We start from the raw sequence: 20,937 nt of genomic DNA on the forward strand, positions 1-20,937 counted from the left end.
CTACCCAGTACCATGAAAATTATCAAGAAAAGGTTAATAACATAAGAAAATTTTGGGGAGAAAGAAGTACACAGCCAGAATCACAATACAGTTAACAGTCTACAGAGGGAACAATGAATGAGAGATAAAACAGTAAATAGAAATATAAACAGGAAATGTAGGATTACTAGTTAAAATATAATTTTAAAAACAATAACAACCAGTGATTCAAATGCTACCATGTGCCCAGTCCACAGAAAGTCCTTTATAGTTAGTATACTAATCATGCTATGAGTTAGATATTAGTTTGTAATTAACTCAGTGACTAGTATCTAGACCGATGACATAGCTATTAGGGAACAAAACAAAAATAGGAAATGAACTCAGAACCATTAATTAAGCTTTTAATTAATGCTTTACAAATGAATATTCAAAGGCTCTTAAGAAAACTTTAACATTTTAAAATTTCCCATATTTTTATTATTGCATTATAGATGCACAAAATGGTGGGATTTATTGTTACATGTTTGTACGTGCACACAATATAACAAGATAATTTGTTCCCCAGTGTTTCCCTGTACCCTCCCCTTCTCCTTCCTTGGTCCCATTCCTCTACTCTTCTGATCTCCTTTCAATTTTCATGAGACACCCCCCACAACCTTTTGGAAAATGTTCAATTTTATTTATTTATTACCAGAAATCCAAAAATCCTTAGTGTGCATGTATGTATGTATATGCATATATGAATAAATAAAATGTCTTAGAAAGTCTAATCATTATTCTAACCCATTCTTAGCTAAAAGCATAGGAAAACCATCTAATAAATCATTTATTGACTTATAAGTTACGACTTGACAGATATAAATTGAGGGTAGACAGCAAGAAAGAGAACTGCAAAATAAAACTGAAGAATCTTTGTGATACATACTTACGTGTGTAGCAGAAATATGTAACCAAAAATTTAATGTCACCAGATGTACCATTTTTGGAACATTTCATTTTCTCTTCACTAGTATTTGTTTTGAAACATACTCACTATTCACATGCTAACTGATAACTCAACAACTTTATAAAAGCCAACAATGGACCAAATCATGTGTTATTCACTAGAGGTAAGAATAGATACAGTGCCCTGTGTTATGCTTGAGTGAAGTAAACAATTATTATTAGAGCAGACATGGAGGCAGTTAACCCCAACTGTAATCTGCTATGATTGCCTTCTTTTCAGGATAAATTTAGTCATTTGCAGTGACCATATATTTTATCACCCAAACCAGGACACATCTGGTGGTAAAAGAATGCCCTATTTATGGTCTCACAGGACACTTTGTGTGACATAGGCACACCAGGAGGTGTGTCTCCCTGTTCATTCCCCCCATCTCAGATGTAGAGATGATGTATTCTCTAAAAATGTTTAGGAAGCATACCTGGCCATGGTGCTGACTCTCATCCCCAGATGGCAGGGACCTGTTTGTGCTCCCTGATATTCCATCTAGAAAGCCTTGGAGATATGTAAAATGAGCTCAAGTACTTTGACATTATGCTCTGGATCACATTATGTAGTTTGAGATTGGGAAATTAACTACAAAACCTTTTGTGATCACTGTGCTAAAGTTGTTTAGCTCTTTCCCTGGCTCTTTTGATTTAAGACAGTGACAGCGAGTCAAGTTTAGCTTTAAAACTATCCACCCAACCACTGCACAGTGCAATGCGACGGAGGTCTGCACTTTGCTGAGCGATGATGCCTTTGCTTGGTTTGCAGGACCAGTGGTTTTGGCGAGTGAGAAACAACAGAGTGATGGATGGATACCCCATGCAAATTACCTACTTCTGGCGGGGCCTGCCTCCTAGCATTGATGCAGTTTATGAAAACAGTGACGGGAATTTTGTCTTCTTTAAAGGTAAGGATATTTTTTTCCGTGTGTGGCTATGCTGTGTTTCGGTCATGTGGTCCAGGGCCCTGAAGCACAGACAGAAGTAAATAAGTAAAACCTTTTAAAGGGGATTAACTAGCAAATGGATTTTATGAAATAAATTGTATGTTAATTAAATTATAAATAAAATAAAGATAAATTTTAATTTTCTAATTTATGTTTCTCATACAGTATTCTCACGTGTTAGTCAAATTTTGGAGATATTCTCTTCTCTGGGAACCTAAAGTTTTGGCTTAGAAGCACCAAAAAACAAAATTAAAGCCAGGCATGGTGGGTAGTATGTGCCTGTAGGCCCAGCTACTGAGATTGCTGAGACAGGAGAATCTGTTGAGCCCAGGAGTTTGAGACCTGCCTATGCAACATAGTGAGAACCCCATCTCAAAAAGAAAACAAGTAAATAACCATTTCTTTTGTTTTTTGTTTTTATTTGTTGGTTTATTCATCTCTGGAGTATTCTATTGCTGTTTTGTGCCATGAAATCTATTGCACAACTTATTTTCAAACATAGTATTTGAAACTTTACCAGATTTAGTCAGTTTATGTAAATACTTTCCAGTGAACTAAAATAATAATCATAATTATAATCATGAAGGCAACCGAAGCAACTGAGTAGGAAAATTTGCCCACTTATCAGTATCATGAAATTTATTGCCTGTTATTTATCCAAGTAATGAATTTTAGTTTCACAAGGCCTATCAACTGCCTGACATGAAGAAGTATGATTAGCTGGTAAGGTGAACTTCATGGAGTACCTGTTCCTCCCTCATCAAACTTGCTAAAATTCAAAACAACCAACCTTATACCTAGGGGAAAGCAAGAGACAGATTGAGTTGAATTGTTAGGAGAACACACCTGAACTGAAGGTGAGGCGAACTTCTTTCTAGAAATGGTGGAACATACTATCTAAGAGCCTGAAGGACTGAAAACCAGCTTAAACATGGGCACAGACTGAGGGAAGGGAAAGAGAAACTTAACCAAAAGATTCATTATTCTCAGAATCAAACTAGAGGAATTTATAGTAATACGGACGAGAGTAGTGTAAACATGGAATTGAGTAACAAAACTGAGATTCAAACTGCCTACATAAAATGAAAGTATATACCTACCTGGAAGTTACTTCCTCTTCCCAAATCATTCCTTGAAAGCAGAAGCAGTAGAGGACATTATGTATGAAATCATGTGTGTTCTGAGGTCATACCACCAATTTTGAACACCCACTTGCTGCATGAACCAGGCAGGTTACTCAATTCTCTTTACTTCAGTTTCCCCATCTGGAAAATGGGATTTGTATTATTTCCCCATCTCAGGATGATTTTGAGGTCTAAATTATTACTACTTCGGAAGTACTTGGCAGATGTATGTTCTTAATAAATGCCAGCTGCAGCTGCTACTGGCAAGATTACTAATGATGCTGTTGCTGCCCTTCTGCTATTCTGTAATAAAAGAGTGACTCAAGTGGACTTGTATTCTGCCACTGCAGGCGAAGCAAGTGTACAGCCTGGTAACTGGAGGGAAGTTCCCTCCCCTGCAGCCTTCCTTGGTCTCAAGAGTAGTAGCAACAGAAAGAAGGAGAGGCTTAACCCCAGGATAGCCTCCAGTTTGAAGGCTGGTCCAGGGGCCCAATCTCAACACAGGATCAATAGTGCTCTCTAACACAACCACCTGAGGACTAATTGCCACCATTGCAAATTAGGCTGTGGCAGCTTTTTCCTGCCTCTGACTTTCTCAGTTTTATTCACTTTGCCTTTCCTGCTCCCTGGTGAAATGGCTGGCTCCTTTTCATAAAGAACTAGCATCAAAGGCAATTCCTGGGTGCCCTCCCACACACCCTATGTAAGTAATTCCTTCCCACTGACATGCAGCACTTGTAAAAGAAATTAAAATTACCTATGACATTCTAATGAAAATGTCATCCGAGATGGATCTTGTTTATATTTTCTTGACACCAATGTATGTTTAGTTCCTAAAACGCTGCTGAGTACATAGTAGGTGTTCAACAAACATTTTAATAAAAGCAATATCATTTAGTATCAATTTGATTTGGTATGGTGTTTCTTATGATGCTAACAACAGCAATAATGTGTCTCTGGCCACAAAGTCATTTTAATTTCTAGAATATTGTGCTTGTCAGTGCTTCTGATACATTATAAGTATAGTAAATGTCTCCTCTAGGAACTTTTGTCCCTCTGAGGACCCTGCTCTGATGCCTTTCCCCCAGTGTACTCTCCTGGCCACCTTCAGTTGAACCTTTCAGAGCCCAGCTACCCATGAGCTCTCCTGCACCTCTTGCTATCCAGAGGGAGCCAGATGTTCTGGGGGTGCCCAGGGTCCACTTCACACTGATCAGAGGGAAGTGGGTACCTGTAAGCCTGGGCTTAAAGCACTCACTTTCTCTACTCTCACCAGACCAATCACAATCAAAGTGACAGCCTCTGTTTCACACTCTCTCCTTATGGCCTTTATCACCTAAAAAAAAAAAAAAAAAAAAAAAATGCAGAGACCCACCTCACTCCTCATCCCAAGCCTACCATTGCCATTTTACCATATGGGCCAAGAGGCCATCTGTGCCCCTCTCTGGCAGTCCACCCTCCTCCCTGCTTCAATTTTCTCCATAGCATCTGACAAAGGACACAAGTCACTCAAGTACTCTTTCTCAGTATCCTTCCCAATAGAACATCAGCCCCTCAAGGGCAAGGTTTTCTCCTCTGCCTACCCCTCTCTTTTGTACTGTCTTATCCCCAATATCTTAAACTAGGATTTGAAAAACTTGTTCTGTAATCACCAAATAACACATATTTTAGATTTTATAATCACAATAATATCTATTATATATTCTCCTTTTTTTATTTGTTTGCATGCATTTTTTATTAACCTTTTAAAAATGTGAAAATTGTTCTTCAGCCTCTTTCTTAAATGATAACTGCAACAGTAAACACTCAACAAAGGTTTATACAATAAACTAAGAATAAAGTGCAAGCTCTGGTCTGTGACCACAGAGCTAAACATGTTGGTCTCAGGCTATACTCATTAGATTGGACTCTTGTCACTCGTAGGTTCATGTATTACACTTCTTTAATTTGCTCTTTTCTTGAGGCCTTTGTATTTTTTTTTTGTCTTTTGTCTTTTCCTTCCTTCTATCTACATAGCACTTTTTTTTGTCTTCTTCTAATTAATACTGTACAAATTATACTTGTATTTAATCCACATAATCTCATATTCTCCCTATTTAACCAAAGTCCATGTTCATATATAATCTTATTAGCATGTGTGCCCTAAAGATATTTGATGTTTACCTTGCTTTTAGCTTGTATAAGAATTTGAAGCTGTAGATTCAACTATTCAATTTTAATATAAATGCCATTTTAGTAATATAAAAATAAGCATAACATATTATGTTCATATATACTCATAAATACCTTTGAAAGAATGGGAGAACACTAGACATAATTGAAACTTCATATTTTGACATAATTTACATATTTTCCTTGAACTGTAGAATTGTATTTGTACATCTATAGTATATGCAGTGAGAGGTGTTAGAACATAAATTATAAAAACTGAAAATGTAATTAAACAACTTGTCCCTGTGATCAATTCTGTATTCTTAACATAATCTCATTACCTTTTGGTGCATTTACATATAGTGTATCAAAACATTAAGTGTGGCCTCTGCTTTCAGTCTAAGTGTAATAACAGGAATCAGACACATCATTGCACCTTAAACAGACAAAAAGTGGGCAAAATACATGAAAGAATTGTTTTCAAGACACTGAGTACCAAGAGACAAAGGACAGTGAATCTTGAGAGTCAGATGACATCTGAAATTGCTCAGAACAGAGTTTCTAGGTTGTGGCATAAGGTGGGAAAATCCAGACAAAACTCAGAAGACTCTCCAATTGAGAAGAACTGAGAATCCAGGGAGAACAAGTGACTACAGTGTACAGGAAAAAGTCACACAGAGAGAGCCACACGGTGAGGCCTGGGCATTGGCAGGCGGACCGCACACATATTGAAGAGAACATTGCTCAGTGTGTGTTTAAGGAAACTCAAGTTTAGAGAATCATTCCATAGGAACACAGGGAGCAGTGTCTGGCACTCACAGAGGTACCGACTGCCACCCACCACCTGTCATGGGTATTGGATAGAGTAGGAGACAGGCCTCACCTCAGTAGTCAGGGATAATTATCCTAGAATGAGCACTGCTGTGATCCTGCCTAACAAAATTTAAGGTAACACCTGAAGTCATCAAATCAATACCAAGCTACAAATCTAGCTTAAAGTTCAAGAATATTTATAGAGATGTAAAAATATTAACCCCAAAATGTAAAATGAATAATATCTGCCATTCCCCACAAGCTCAGGAGCAAGACAAGGATGTCCACACTTATCAAGTCTATTCAGTATTATGCTGGAGGTTGTATCTAGTGTAATAAGGCAAAAACTATAAATAAAAAGCATCAAGGTCACAAAGAAAATCACAGGAATAATAGAGTTGTTCAAAAAGCAACCTGATTATCTATGTAGAAATAATGTAGTCAACTAAAAAGTTTTTCAAATTGATAAGTAAATTTCTCAAGGTTGAAGGACACAAGATAATTATATGAACATCAATTACGTTTCTATATATTTTCAAGAAATGTGAAGATTCTGAGATTTTGCCCTGCTTGTAAGCTACCAAGTTAGACGGCATCACTTTCATGGATGCTGGAGGAAGATAAGAATATGCAGTCATGGAAAAAGACAGGCAAATTTAGGGGCCTGAGTATTGACATGTTACAAGTTTTCTGAAGCCCAGTTCTCATGTTTAATGTGAAAAGGACCAGCTAACTCCTGTGTATGTAATCACTTTTGCTGCAGAAAAGGAACTAAGAACCTAAAATACTTGAATTCATCATAGTGAGAAGTAAATCTGCCTAAAGTTTTTCCTGAAGGGAGGAATCTTTTTATTGTACTGAATGGTAACTAAGCCTTCCCTTTACTGTGGAAGGAGACAATGTCTCTATAATCCCAAGATTATTGGTATACAGATGTCTTTGGAAATGTATTGCAGGTGGTCACTGCCTCCACCTGCAAGACATACCGAAAAGGAATATGCCTATAAAGCATCATCCCCCATCCCAAACCAGCAAAGAGCAATCAGGAATTGAAACAAAAAAATTTAATATCATAGTGTTCCAAAATATCAAGTATTCTGGAATCAAACTGCAAACAGTATGAAAGACCTACACATTGGAAACTACAAAACTTTGCTAAGTGAAAGTAAAGACTTAATAACTGTACAAATATGTTTTATTCATGGGTCAGAGCACTCAGTATTATTGCAATGCTAATTCTAACCAAATTTATCTATAAATTCATTGAAATTCTCATTAAAATATTTGCAGGCTTTTTGGTAGTAGTAGTCAGACTGATTTTAAAATTCATATGCAAGCATTCATATAATTAAAACCACCTTGAAATTACTACTTGATTTCAAGTCATTTTAAATTTATGATAATTAAGACAGTGTGACTTTGGCTTAAAAATAGAAAAAGTAGATCAGCATAACAAAATCGAGACCCAAAAATGGACTGAAATATGTATGGACAAGTAATTTTTGACTTCAGAATTTTCCTGTGAAAAGTAAAGAGGAAATTTATTGGAGAAAAAGACAGACTTTCAAATAAATATCCAAATATGAATAACCAAGTTTTTCACATATTTATATGCAAGATAATAAATTAATCTATACCTTGCATCATATACAAAAATAATCTCAAAATGGTTTTATCCTAAATGTATAAACAAAACCTATAAAACTTCTCGAGAATATTGGAGAATATTGGAGACAAATGTTTGAGACTTGGACTTAGGAAAAAAATTTCTTAGAATGTCAAAATCACAATCCATAAAAGAAAAAATAAATTGAAAATTTCTCTCCAAAGTTACTTTTAAAGAAATGAAGTCTAGCCACAGACAAGATACAGTTCTTTCCAACCATATATATGAGGAACTTTATATATGTAAAGAACTTTAAAAACTCAATGCAAAGAAATCAAAATAGCTTAATAAAAATGAGGAGAGTTTAAACAACAGTTTGACCAAGAATGATATATGGGTGACAAATAAGTGCCTGAGAAAATGCTTAACATTATTATTCATTAGGAAAATATAAGTTAAATTCACAATGAGCTACCATTACAGATCTGTTAAAATGGATACAATTTAAAAGATTAATTATGTCAAGTGTTGGCAAGGTTGAAAAGGAACTGGAGCTTTGTTTATGGCTTATGTGAATGCAAAACTGCAAATCTTCCTGGAAAACACTTCCATACATCTATAATTGCAATATTACAAAATTGGAAACAGTTCAAATATTCTCAAGAGGTGAATGGATAAACAAACTGTGGTACATCCAGTAATGGAATTCTACTCAGCAATGAAAATGAAGAAGCTTCTAATTAACACTGCAACACAGATGAAACTCAAAGCAGTTTTGCTTAGTGAAAGAATTTAGGCAAAGCAAAGGTACATAATGTACCTTTTATTCTTAAAAAAATTCTTGAAAATGCCAACTGAACTATAGCAAAAGAAAGTGCTTCAGTGGTTGTCTGGGGACACAGGAGAATTGGGGAGAAGGGATACAAAGAGGTAAGAGAAAACTCAGGATGATAAAATTGTTCATTACCTAGATTATATTGATAATTTGATGGGTATATTTGTGTCGAGATTTAAGAAATTATTCACTTTAATTATATGTTGTTCATTGCCTGATAATTATTTCAAAATAAAGCTGCTATTAAAGAAAAAATCCTTTACTATGCACCCCTGTCTGTGTTGGGATGGTTTGTGGAAATAAGCATATTCTAGTTTTAGTTTCTTAGCAGCACTCAGTGACAATCAGGTGGAGTGATCCCTCAGCACAGGTGCCTTACTCCCCAGGAACTGCCCGTCATTGAAAGTTCCAGCATATGAGAACTTAAGTAGAATCAAAATAAGCTGCATCTTAACAGAGAACTTACCCATTTACTGAAGATACAGTAAAAACTCCATATAACATAATCTCAATTGAATTTTAAGTGATATTAACTTACAATGATTATAATGTATTTTCTAATGAGCATATATAATGAAATGGCTAAAAATAATGTTGACAACCACTTTCTGTGCAGTCTTATCATTTCTATTTTATATTGTTTATCCATGTTCTGTTTTTCCTAATTTCCCTAGTTCTTTTTTTTTTTTTTTTAAACCACTTTATTACCTGTGTTTCCCTTAAGAACCTTCAAAGGAAGCAAGGTACAAGTAAGCAGATAAACATTTTAAGGAATTATTTCTTTTAAATTCACCTGTTGTTGTTTTTGTTGTTCTTTTTTTTATTTTTATTTATTTTTTATTTAGCTTTTAACTTTTTACAAACTGCATTTTGATTCATTGTACACAAATGGGGTACATCATTTCATTTCTATGGTTGTACATGATGTAGATTCATACCATTCGTGTAATCACACATGTATGTAGGGTGATGATGTCTGTCTCATTCCACCATTTTTCATACCCTCCTCTCTCTCATTTCCTTCTACATATTCTAAAGTTTCCCCCCATTCTTCTCTCACTCCCCACCTCCCTACCCCCATTATATATCATTCCCCACTTATCAGGGAAAACATTCGGCCTTTGGTTTTTTGGGATTGACTTATTTCACTTAGCATGATATTCTCCAGTTCCATCCATTTATTTGCAAATGCCATAATATTATTCTTCTTTATGGCTGAATTGTTGTTGTTGTTGTTGTTGTTGTTGTTGTTGTATCAGAACACCATTACACACTCTCTCTACATGGTGAAGATGCTCTGCAGTGTTGTGGTCTGTGTTTGGGTGTGGGGGAAGGGTAGAAACCCGTACCTTTCTCAGTGAATGTCAGCAGGCTAGTGGCTTGGCTTGTGTGAATATCAGCTGGCATCACACTGATCTTTCCAAGTTGCCCCTCTTCTTGACATTTGGCAGGGAGCAGAGGCATTCTCCTTTATTCGTGTTCATAAGGTGGTTTCTTTAGTTAGAGACCCAGAAATAGAAAATGCATCACACTTCAAGAAAGTCACCTGCTTTTCTCCAGCAGTGGAGTGCATTACCCACTGTGCTCATCAGCTGTCTTACTATCACTCAGGTAGATCCAATATAATAGAGCAACGTTTTTGTAAACATAATCAAGGCAAATGTATACATTCTCAATTGCTACTCATATTCAGACTGAATGGTTATGATATAATAATATTATAAAAAAATCTGTGTTGAAAATTGAGCTGGTACAATCCTTTCAGGAAGAGGAAGTAAATTTTAAAATGAAGCTGCTAAGCATTGTCAAAATCTAATCGTTGAAAAGTTCTCTCAGAATTCCTATTATTGCTATTATTTAATAACTTTAAACAGTGCTTTTCACTATGTCTGACAGTTTCATTTCAAGAAGTAAAAATCATTTATAGGATGGAAACTAAAATATATGAGGCAGAAAGAAGAGGATAATAAAATTTGGGAATAAGAAAGGCGTACAGAAGAAAAAAAGAATAGTTGTCTAAAAATATGTGGCAGTGGAAGATGGCAAAGGAAAGAACTATTTATTTCATAAATGGTTTCTATCACCTGCACTTTTACTTTATTTTGAATAAACCAGCAATTTCTGTATGCTGCTTAGAATTCATTGCTCTTAAGAGGTTTAGGGAGTTTTAATGAAGTTTATTTGAAATAGAAATACATTATTGCTTACATAATACAATGAATATCCTAAAAGAAATATTTTACTGTACACTGGTGAGTGCCATGACTACTTATTTTTCTACAGAATGGAAAATTATGTCTAAAGAGCTACACTAGATTAAGAAATTTACATTCAGTGGTATTAGTAACTACTAAAATAACATGAATTGTGCTATTTTCTTGAATTATACGTATTCAGAAAATTCTAATTAACCTTTTATTGTATATTGAGATGAAGTGATCATCTGAATCAATAATCCAAATATTTGATAATTGAAATTCTTTATTGATGATATACCTGTGCTTTCAATATGTATTCAGAAAGTCTATGGTGTATTTTATCTATTTTGAGTTGTAAGTCAAACTACAGTGTTGTTTCATCAGTATTACTTGCGTACCTAAAAACTTTCTTCATATTCAAAAACTTTTATTTATTTATTTTTTGTTTACTGTGCCAGTTGGAGTTCCTGAAGAAGTGTACACAGAGGCAGTGTTAGGAGGCCCAGAGGTTTACTGCAGGGGGAGGTCAGCTTGTGAAGGAGCAAGGGAGAGCAGGCTGCCTGGGACTATGCTACACCTATGACTTAGTCTTGGCAAACAGTGTTGAAATTGGGAGCAAAGTATGACTATGAGAAGAATTTTGTATAGAGCAATAATGGCCAGGCTTTTGAACTCTGCTTTGGTTGTTCTTTGGCTGGAGGCTGCTAGAGAAGAGCATGACCTTGACCCAATTGATACCAGATGCAGAGGCACCTGACTGATGACAAGTTGTCTCTTGAAGGAAGGTCTTAGCTGCACACCTCAGTGGCTGCCACATTTGCATATGCATTCAAAATTCTCTCTTAACTAGATGATATTGTGGAACCTAGAAAACATAAATGCTGTAAACCAAAACCCAAATGACCTTCAGAGTTGCACATTTATTTAAATTTTCTTACCTATCTACTTATACACAGAAGAGAAATTAAAACATATTTCCAATAAAGAGCATTAACATAGATCAATGTAATTAATCATTTATTATTGGTATTATTTATTTACTAGAGTAGGTGATAAGCAAATTTGACCAGTACAAGACTATATTTATAATATCAATAAACACCATATATGGGCATCATAAGCCAAATTCAGTGTGAGTGTATTTGATATCTCATTATTTCCAGAACTCCAAATGAGAAGTGCACAAATTTAAAAAAAAACAAACAAAACAACAACAACAACAAAAAAAATACTTGGACATAGTGACTTGCCCAGGATCTTAGAGATCATAATTAATAGCTCTGTCATTCCTACTTCTATCTGACTTTAAACCTTTCGAATGCTCAAATGAACCAAGAATCTAACAAAAACAATATATATATAAATGCCTTTTGATAATTTTTTTCAGATCCTTGAAGTATTTTTAAAGAATACATAAATGTTGAATGGTAATTAGTTCAGTCTTTGGTGTTATCCACCCATTAAAGAATGTGCATTCCCATCTTCCTTGTTGAAAGTCACATAGTAAAGGCTTTCTTCTTCAAAATCATGTGATCTCTCTTGTAACTACTCAGCTCTCTGTCATAGAAAACTCATGGAAGACACAGGCAGTATGAAAATAAGTATGGACATCATTCACAAAGGCAGGTAGCAGCTAGTGTCCCTAGTTTACTGACTACTATTGCAATAGGATGCACTATATAAATGTTTAAGTAGAGTTTTGGGAACTCTGATATAAAATGTATAGCTGATTTTTAATTTTTTTTGTAATAAGGCAAAAGGAGTATCTGATTAGTGAAGACACAATGAGCAAGAATAAGCAAATACAATTCTGTTAATATATGTAGAGTGCTTAGATCACAAGGGGATGGGGGGCAGGAAATCATCAGCATTTCTGGACACAGAGAGTGGGAACTTTTTGTTTAGACAGTTGATTTGGGATAATAAAATGAGCACTGAATTTAAAGACCTGGACAGTAGTACAGATCTATTAAAAACTGCCTGTATGGTTTAAGGCTCTTGGACCTGTAAAATAAGAGGAGGTGTTGGCTGGGTTCTCAACAACCTTTCTGATTTAGTACATCTAAATAATACAGGGCACTCCACGAGTAACTTGGGCTCATTTGCAGGGTGTTAGAAAAAAGGTATGAATCTTAATTTTCAGAGTAGGCACTGTCCTCATCATTAAAAAAGAAGAAAACTAAGAGGTCAGAAGACATTAGACACTTCATTTTTCCTGGGAGGAATAACATTTTATTTAATTATTAAATTCTTCATGGATTATTTTCTTAGTGTCTGTATCCTCCCCTAGTCTGTCAGCTCCTCAAGAGCTTTTTTCACTATACCTGCAGCTCCTATTTCAATGACTATCATAGACTCTTAATAAGCAGACATTGACTAGGTGGGTGAATAAATTCCATCGGAAAACCACATCGGTCGATGATCCGTGAAGTTCTCTCTAACTCTCAACATTCTTTGAGGTTATCCTTTTTATTTATAAAGCTTCTCAGTCTGACTTGTTGATACTTTCCTCTACATTCTGCCAAGTACAATGTCAGTGAGGAGCAGTTTTTCCACTTGCTCTAGAATATATCGACTTCATATGAAATCCAGCAAATACCTTCATTCTGCCAAAGAAGCAATATTTTCCTTGAGAACCAGACAGTCTGATGGTAAGGTAGTTAAAAACCTACCTTTTATATGCAAAACAGAATTAGTTGATTATGAATTTCACACACTCAAAAACTATAGAAACAAATCACTTCAATTTTGTCATGTGAACATCTTAACTTACTAAGATACAAAAGGAATTTTATAATTGTATCTCTTTAGAAAACACTCAGAAAATTAAATGTTATCACTCATAATCATTGTTATTTTCCTGATCCTATGACACAAATACTTTGCAGGCAAGGTAGATATTTCTCTTGAAGTTTTGCATTTAACTGCTGGGAATCCACCATGCAAACCTATAGCAAATATTTGATGATAAGTTTTCTATGTTGCCTTGTTTTTTAAAGGGTCATATGTACATTTTTTTTTAAAAAAATCACTTGATGTTTTTCCTAACAGAAAAGAATGCTATTCATTCTTGTGCACCAAGACTGTGATCATTAAATGTGAAAGATTGATTATTTATCCTTTTTTATTGATGGAAAACACTATACCAACAGTATAGGAAGTGTTTTTGAAATAGGATTTTTAAGAAACAGTTTTGTAATAGAATAACAAGAATCTCCTAGAATAACTGCTTGTTTTTCACAATCCTCTCCTGAGACACAAGGACAACTTATAAACTAAGCTTCTGTGAACATTTTCTCTTGCCACGTGCACCAGGGCATCCTGGGTATTGATTCATCCAGCTTAATCCCTGGAAATAGTGTGAAGAAACTGTCAGGCAAATGATAAAATTTAGGAACTGCGAAGGGAAGTACTGTAAAGCATGCTGAGTGTTCCTGCTTGAAAGGACAACCGAGTTGAACTGATTAAAAATTTACTCTAAATAGCTAGCATGGGAGACATTGAAACTATATACCCTTTCCTAATTAAAAATGAGATGAAAGGAAAGGATGCAATGAGTCACTGAGGGGCAGGCCAATAGAATAGGCCTTTCTTTCCTTTTCTTCTGTTGTTTTAAGATTCTCTATTTTAATAGCTACAGAGATATGACTAAACTACGGAGCACACTGTAAAATAGCTCCTTGGATGTTCTGTCTCATTGAATCTGGCAAGAAAGTGATGTGGACCTTTGGGTGAGGGTTTTTCTTTATGAAATTTCCAAATTTAACAAGGTCTAAGGATAGGTTTATATTTGTATAGCAGTATTTCCCAGCACACAATTTAATATAATCACTTATATAAATGGTTTTCCAACATAATATCAGGTGTGCCTTTATAATTGCTCAGTCTTGGTATTTCTCCTGCTCCGTTAACAGGATTCAAGACTAATGGGTACCATGATATTGATGTAGGCTTTATTGTCCCTTTTTATTGATCCTCTGTTTGATTATTCATGTAATATTAAACATGGTTCTTTGCATCAAAAACTATTTGCTAAGTACCTCTTATTTTCCAGGCATTTTTATGGGTGCTTCAGGAAAATAGCATTTCATAAATAATATTTTTCCTCAAGTTTTCTCACAGTCTGGGGTTGGGAGAAAGCCTATGATCTATGCAAGTAGTATACTAGTCAACAATATGATAAAGGTTAAGACTGGGAACTCAGGCAATAAATTGGCCTGTGTTACTCAAAAAGGAAATCTTTTCCAGAGTAATGACACTGTTTTGAGAAAGTCATCACACTTTTCCAAAAAGGGAGGCAAATGGAATAAGGATGAGATAAGCAACCTATATTGAAAGGATCCTCGAAACGGCATATGTATGACTTTGAATTTTATCCTCAATGAAATGAAAAATCACTGAAAACTTTAAACAAAAGAGAGAGAAGATAAGGTTTGCCTTTTAGGGAAATTCCTTGAATGACTTTGGGGAGGATAGATAAAAGAGAGAGACCAACAGGTGGCAGGGAGCTTAGAGAGGAATAATATAAGCTAAGAAGACAACATGGGATATTGGCTAAAAGCTAGGACCCTGGTCAACAGACGTGGGAACCCAAATGCATCTAATAAATTTTTTGACATTTAGCTGTTCAAAATGTGTATTCAACTGTCTCATTCAGTTAAAAGAAAATGAACCCAACTGGGTTAATTGAGCGTAAAGGGGACTTTTTATATATGACAAGAATTCACAATTTAGGAATAGGACTCGCTTTCCGTATCTCTTAATAGGCCTCCTGGTTTCTCTCCCCTACTTAGCTTGCTCTTTACATCTATTCCATTCTCTTTTCTTTCACTCCATATCTCTTGACACGATTTCTACCTCCTCCTCCTAATGTTTTCTTGTCCATAGCCATCATGGATTCTCAGGCTTCATACTATATAAAAAATAGCTCCTTCTACTAAATGGGAACGCCTCTCAATGCCCCCTGGGTCATGTTGCCAAGTGAGAAGTATGGCCTCTCATCTCTGCTCATCTGACCACACCCTATCTCCTTAGCTTCCTCTGCAGCACTTTCGCTGGTTTCAGGTTTGGAGTGATAGCGTAGAGGGAGACGATGGAGGACAAAAGATAAAGCAATTACCTTTAAAGGGAACATGGAAATGCCTAGTGCTAGTTGCAATAAGAATGGGATTCAGAAGACAATTTCAAGTGAGAGTTAGGAATTCAAACAAGTTGCATGTAATAATTCATTAACTATGAAAAGTAACGTGAGCCCCTGACTAACTAGTAGGCCATCTACTCAAATAAGGAAAAGAAGAAGAAAGGTCTCAGGATGAATACAATCTTGGACTAATAAATTAATTTTGCAGAAAACTCCAATAGCTAACTGTATAAACTGTTTGAGTTTCAAGAGATACATAGATTAGAGAGCACCATTTACTACTACTCCTTTTTTTTTTTTTTTTTGGCTTCTAAAATTGTTCTATTTTATTTTTCATCATTGTCTTTCTTCCTCCTCTTCATTTATGTATTCTTCCTCTATGTGATCTTATTTGAAGGTCACATGTTTCTGGAAGCCCAGTTCCTACTTCTCTTTATTTTCTCTTATGTATTCTCTCCTAGATAATCTCACTAAATTGTAAATTATAGATATCATATTTACACTTATGGCTTAAAAATTGTTGTCTTCACACTGACATATCCAGTTGATTGCATAATTTACATAGATATGGTGCTATCTCAAACTCTTTATTTGAACCCCCAGTGAACCACTTACCTCCATTTGTCTTTGTCCTGTTAAACAACACTGAATCTCTTTGTCTATACTCAAGCTAAAACTTGAGGATCATCCTTGGTATTATCTTTGTTTCACTCCTCTCTGCCAGTCCCTAAGAAATACCTATCAATTCCATTTCCAAAATACATCATGAATTCATTTTTTTCTTTTACACCTTAATTTATGCAGCTTTAGTTCAAACTATGATCAAAGAACATTTTAATGATTTCCTCTTTGTTTTAAAATAAAATTCAAACTCCTATAAAGAATACCTGATCCTTAACTCTATCCTTATTGTACACTCTTACCATACTATGTTGTCGTCATACAATATTCTTCTTCTCATTATGGCATTTGTTCTTGATGTTTCCTCCTTTCAAAACAATCTTCACTGAGCCTTTGAATGCTAGAAGTCACGATTAAACAAGAGGATTTCATCTGCCTCACATTTATGTCCTTTTTCTATTTTTAAACACTTATTCCTCTGAAGATATTTTCATTTATTTGTTTGCTTATTTAAGGTTGGTTTTCCCACACCCACTCATTAGAATCTGAGCTTTAGGAGATAGAAAATTTGCCCTTCTTGTTCTCTCCTAGATCTCTAGTGTCTACAGCAGCCCTTGGTGTATGTGTTACGGTGAATAAGTGATTCAGTTAGTTAATTCTTACAAAAGAAACTTGACAGACCTTTTAATTTCTTCTCACAGTAAGTCATTTTTCACAAAAGAATAAAAATTATTTCAAAAATTTAAAACTGATCACATGCCTTCATAATTTAACCTCTGATGGTTTTCCTCATGCACTTAAATTAAAATCAAACTCATATGTTGGCTTACAGTACCATCCTCCTTGCTCATTACTCTCCACTGATCTTTCACTTCATTGATAACTAATTCTCTTCCGCTTGGGTCATTCTTTCTGACATTCTTTGCATAGCTATTTTCTTTTTCTTTAGATTTTGGTATGTTATTTCTTTAAAGATACTTGTCCCTGACCCTAAATTAAGATCCTCTTATTTTTTTCTTTTTCTCAATTTTGGGTATGTTTCTCTTTTAACACTTAGTTTTTTAGTTGTTGCAATTATATATATGTGCTTTTGGTTTCAATCTGCCTCTTCATTTAAGATGATCATGGAAGAGATTGAGTCTTGTCCCCTTTACAATTCTTAGTATCTAATATGATGCTTGGAATACTGAGATATTCAGTATTTTAATGTAAATTTTATATCGAAAGGTAGTAGAAGGTATTAGAATAAATGAGATTTCCCATGGTTACAAACTCTAGAGTCCTCATTAAATCCAGGTTAAAGATGTGAAGTTTTTTTTGGTTTTGCATTGTTTTAGGTTATCATATTGTTTAAAAATTTTAAATGTCTTTAGGTGCGACATGAATGCTCCAGTTTACATAGTCCTCATCCAGGAGTGGTACTTAAATATTTTAAAACCAAGCAAGACCTTACACTAATTAGTAAGGACATAGGAGTTCCTACTCTGCCAAATATTAACCCCAGGAGGGGTTAGGAATTCAAGAGGTTGCTGGATTTTTCAGAAAAGCCAACAGGTCAAGGATAAGAAAGAGATAGGCCTTTGGGGCAATGGGTATTTTCTGGCTTTTATGGAAATGTCTCATTATTAGTGAAGGTACTCCAATCCTGCCATCTCTAACTTAGCCCTTATAGGTATTTGTGTTTGTGATTTCTTCTGTTTTAGAGCAAGAAAAGATGAGGAACAGAGTCCTGGGAAACATCAACATTTAAGGACTGAGTGAAATAAAATAAGCTCAGCAAAGAGCAGCTGGAAAAGATAGGAACCAAGATAAAATGGCTCTCCAGTTACTTAGGGAAGAAAATGCACTACATGGTTAATTCTGTCAATAGAGAGGGTGAAGAATTGTTTGCAGGGCTTTGGTGGCTCCAAGAAGAAAAGAAGTTTCAGTGCACTATTGGGTATGAAATCAGCTTTCAGTGGAGGGAGAACTGGTTGGAGACAACCGGGTGAGCATACTGAGAAGGACAGGATGCTCAAGTGTGCTGGGACATGGAGCAAAAGGAGGCATATCATCTGCAGAGAATTTTCAAGCAGCAATACAATTGATTGAAATTGGCCTACTCTTTAGTGTTATCATGCTCTGGCAGTTCTGAACAAGGTTAGGGCTTAAATCGTCCTACCCTCAGTTACCACTCTTTTAGAGAGGGATTGTAGTTTATACCTGAAAGAGGAAAGAGTCAGAAAAGGATATCTTACAAGACTAGAGAGACTTGCAGAGGAAGTGCTTCAACAGAAAAGACTTTATCATCGGTAAAGCAATTTGAGGACATACAGAATGTACAAAACACAGGAATTCCTAGGGGCAGAATCCTGGATCTTGGACTTAAAATTGTGTCTTTAGGACTAAGCTGTAAATTTATTTTATTTTTTAAATTAACACAAATTTTGGCTATGCTACTGTGTAATTATTCATTATATCTGCTTTTGAAAATAACATTGATGTTTCAAAAATAACATCAATATTGTATATATGACTGCTATTAACATATTTCAAAGATTCCATGCAAGTAATTTAAATGCATTGTACTACTAGAGATATTATAATCTGACATTAAATTAATGCATTCTGCATTTGCACTTATTTCATACAGGTAACAAATATTGGGTGTTCAAGGACACAACTCTTCAACCTGGTTACCCTCATGACTTGATTACTCTCGGAAGTGGAATTCCCCCCCATGGTATTGACTCAGCCATTTGGTGGGAGGACGTTGGGAAAACCTATTTCTTCAAAGGGGACAGGTCAGTACACACATCACATAGGAAAGAGTTAATGAATGTTTCCAGAAGTCAATGTTTCTAGTCTATCAGAGGCAAGCAGTGTTGATGAAGAATCTGTGTGGATATAAACACAAGTTAATGCAGTAGAAAATATTTCAAAATATATTTTAAATAAGATAAATCATCATAAAATCAACTTATGTGACTTTCTTATGATGTATATGTATACAGTAATATATATATTCTTTCTTTTCTCCATGCCTTTTGTATGACTATAAAGCTGCATAGGCAGTGAATATCTGTGTCCTTACATTTTCTTATAATTTTACTTCATTCAGAAAAAAAAAAAATATTTCTTAGCACAGGCTTTATATGTCTTTATACTCAATATTAAATGGTTACCCTTCACACACAGTTAATTGTGACCATTTTCAAATAATTTCAGTTTATTCCCACGTCCTATTCCTTCAAAAGCCATTTATTAAGTTACCAACAAGCAGGTGCTATTATAAACTATTAACAAACTGTCACTGGAGTACTCTTAGCATGAAGTATAAGATCCCTTCCCAGCCATTTCACTCTCTCCTTTTTCCTTGTGACATCTCTTACAAGATCCATAAACTATAAGTAAATTGTTAGTCTTATAACTCATAGTAGCTATCAAGTATACATAGCTCCACCCCGTTCACAGATATTTGACAGATATTACATATAAAATATGTATATACATATAAATATATATAAAATATATGTGAATTGAAGATTGTTTTTATCAATTTAAATACACATTAAGTGGAAAAAGTAATAAAGATGAAAACTCAAATTTCAACTATTCTGTTACTTGCTAGATAACAATATGAAACTAGCAAGTAGCCCCCACTGGTTTATAGGACTTAAGTATGCCATTGTGCTACTTGTGTAACAAATTGCAAAAAAATACACAGGCCTTAATGTCCTACATGCTCCTATAGAGTTTGCCTTGTTACCCTGGCATATTCCTGTTCATTATTTTCAGCTTTAAGAGAAAAATAACTGAGGATATAAATGTTTATTTAAAATTTATAATTTTTCATTGTGAATGATTTCATTCATTGAGTTTTATCTGGGAACAAAAAAAAAACCTATAATTGTCCTCCATGTATAAGAATGTACACTTTTAAGTTTATTCTGTTATCAACTTTATATACATTATATTTCTATAGCAAAATGTCCATAGCTTTTAATTCATAATAATATAGCCAAGGCTTTTCCAAAACATTTCTTAGTAAATCACAAACAAAAGAATCCAACATAGAGATGTTTCTTAGAGCCACAAGAAGCATAATGACTCTCAATGGTATGTAAGTATAAAATAGTAGAAGAGAAAAAAATTAATAACTTTATTGCCACAGCATAGTGACCATGAAACAAAATAAATCTGCAGATTTATGTTCTTTAAAATTGTATAACCCTTCAGGTTGTTTAATTCTCTAGTTTTGATTATTTTTGAGTACTTTTTCAAAACTAGACACATGACAGAAGACTGAGGGATACATTGGAGAGGTTGGTTTCTAGGACACAGAAAGAGAGTTTAGCTTTTGGGCTCTGGATGTAGTTCAGTGGTAAAGCTTGCCTAGCTTGCATTAGGCCCCGAGTTTGATCCTCAATATGGGGTCGGGGGTAGTTGGCCTTTCATATAATAGTTTAAACAAGAGTTTCAAGCATAATATTAAAAGTTACCATTTAATTATCAGTTCTTTTTCCCATATGTGCCAGAAATATTTTTTTA

General features: G+C 34.9%; 1 protein-coding gene across 1 annotated transcript in view; it reads left to right on the forward strand.

The window, feature by feature from the left end:
- The window catches only part of Mmp16 (matrix metallopeptidase 16), a 271,651-nt gene that overhangs the window by 230,018 nt on the left and 20,696 nt on the right, over positions 1–20,937 (forward strand). The window contains exons 7-8 of the mRNA XM_047520914.1: positions 1,742–1,880; positions 19,040–19,190. Coding sequence (XP_047376870.1) covers positions 1,742–1,880; positions 19,040–19,190 — 290 coding nt within the window. The remainder of the gene's footprint in view (positions 1–1,741; positions 1,881–19,039; positions 19,191–20,937) is intronic.

The sequence above is a fragment of the Sciurus carolinensis genome, chromosome 1, assembly GCF_902686445.1.
Source record: "Sciurus carolinensis chromosome 1, mSciCar1.2, whole genome shotgun sequence".
In the NCBI taxonomy this organism is placed as follows: Eukaryota; Metazoa; Chordata; class Mammalia; order Rodentia; family Sciuridae; genus Sciurus; species Sciurus carolinensis.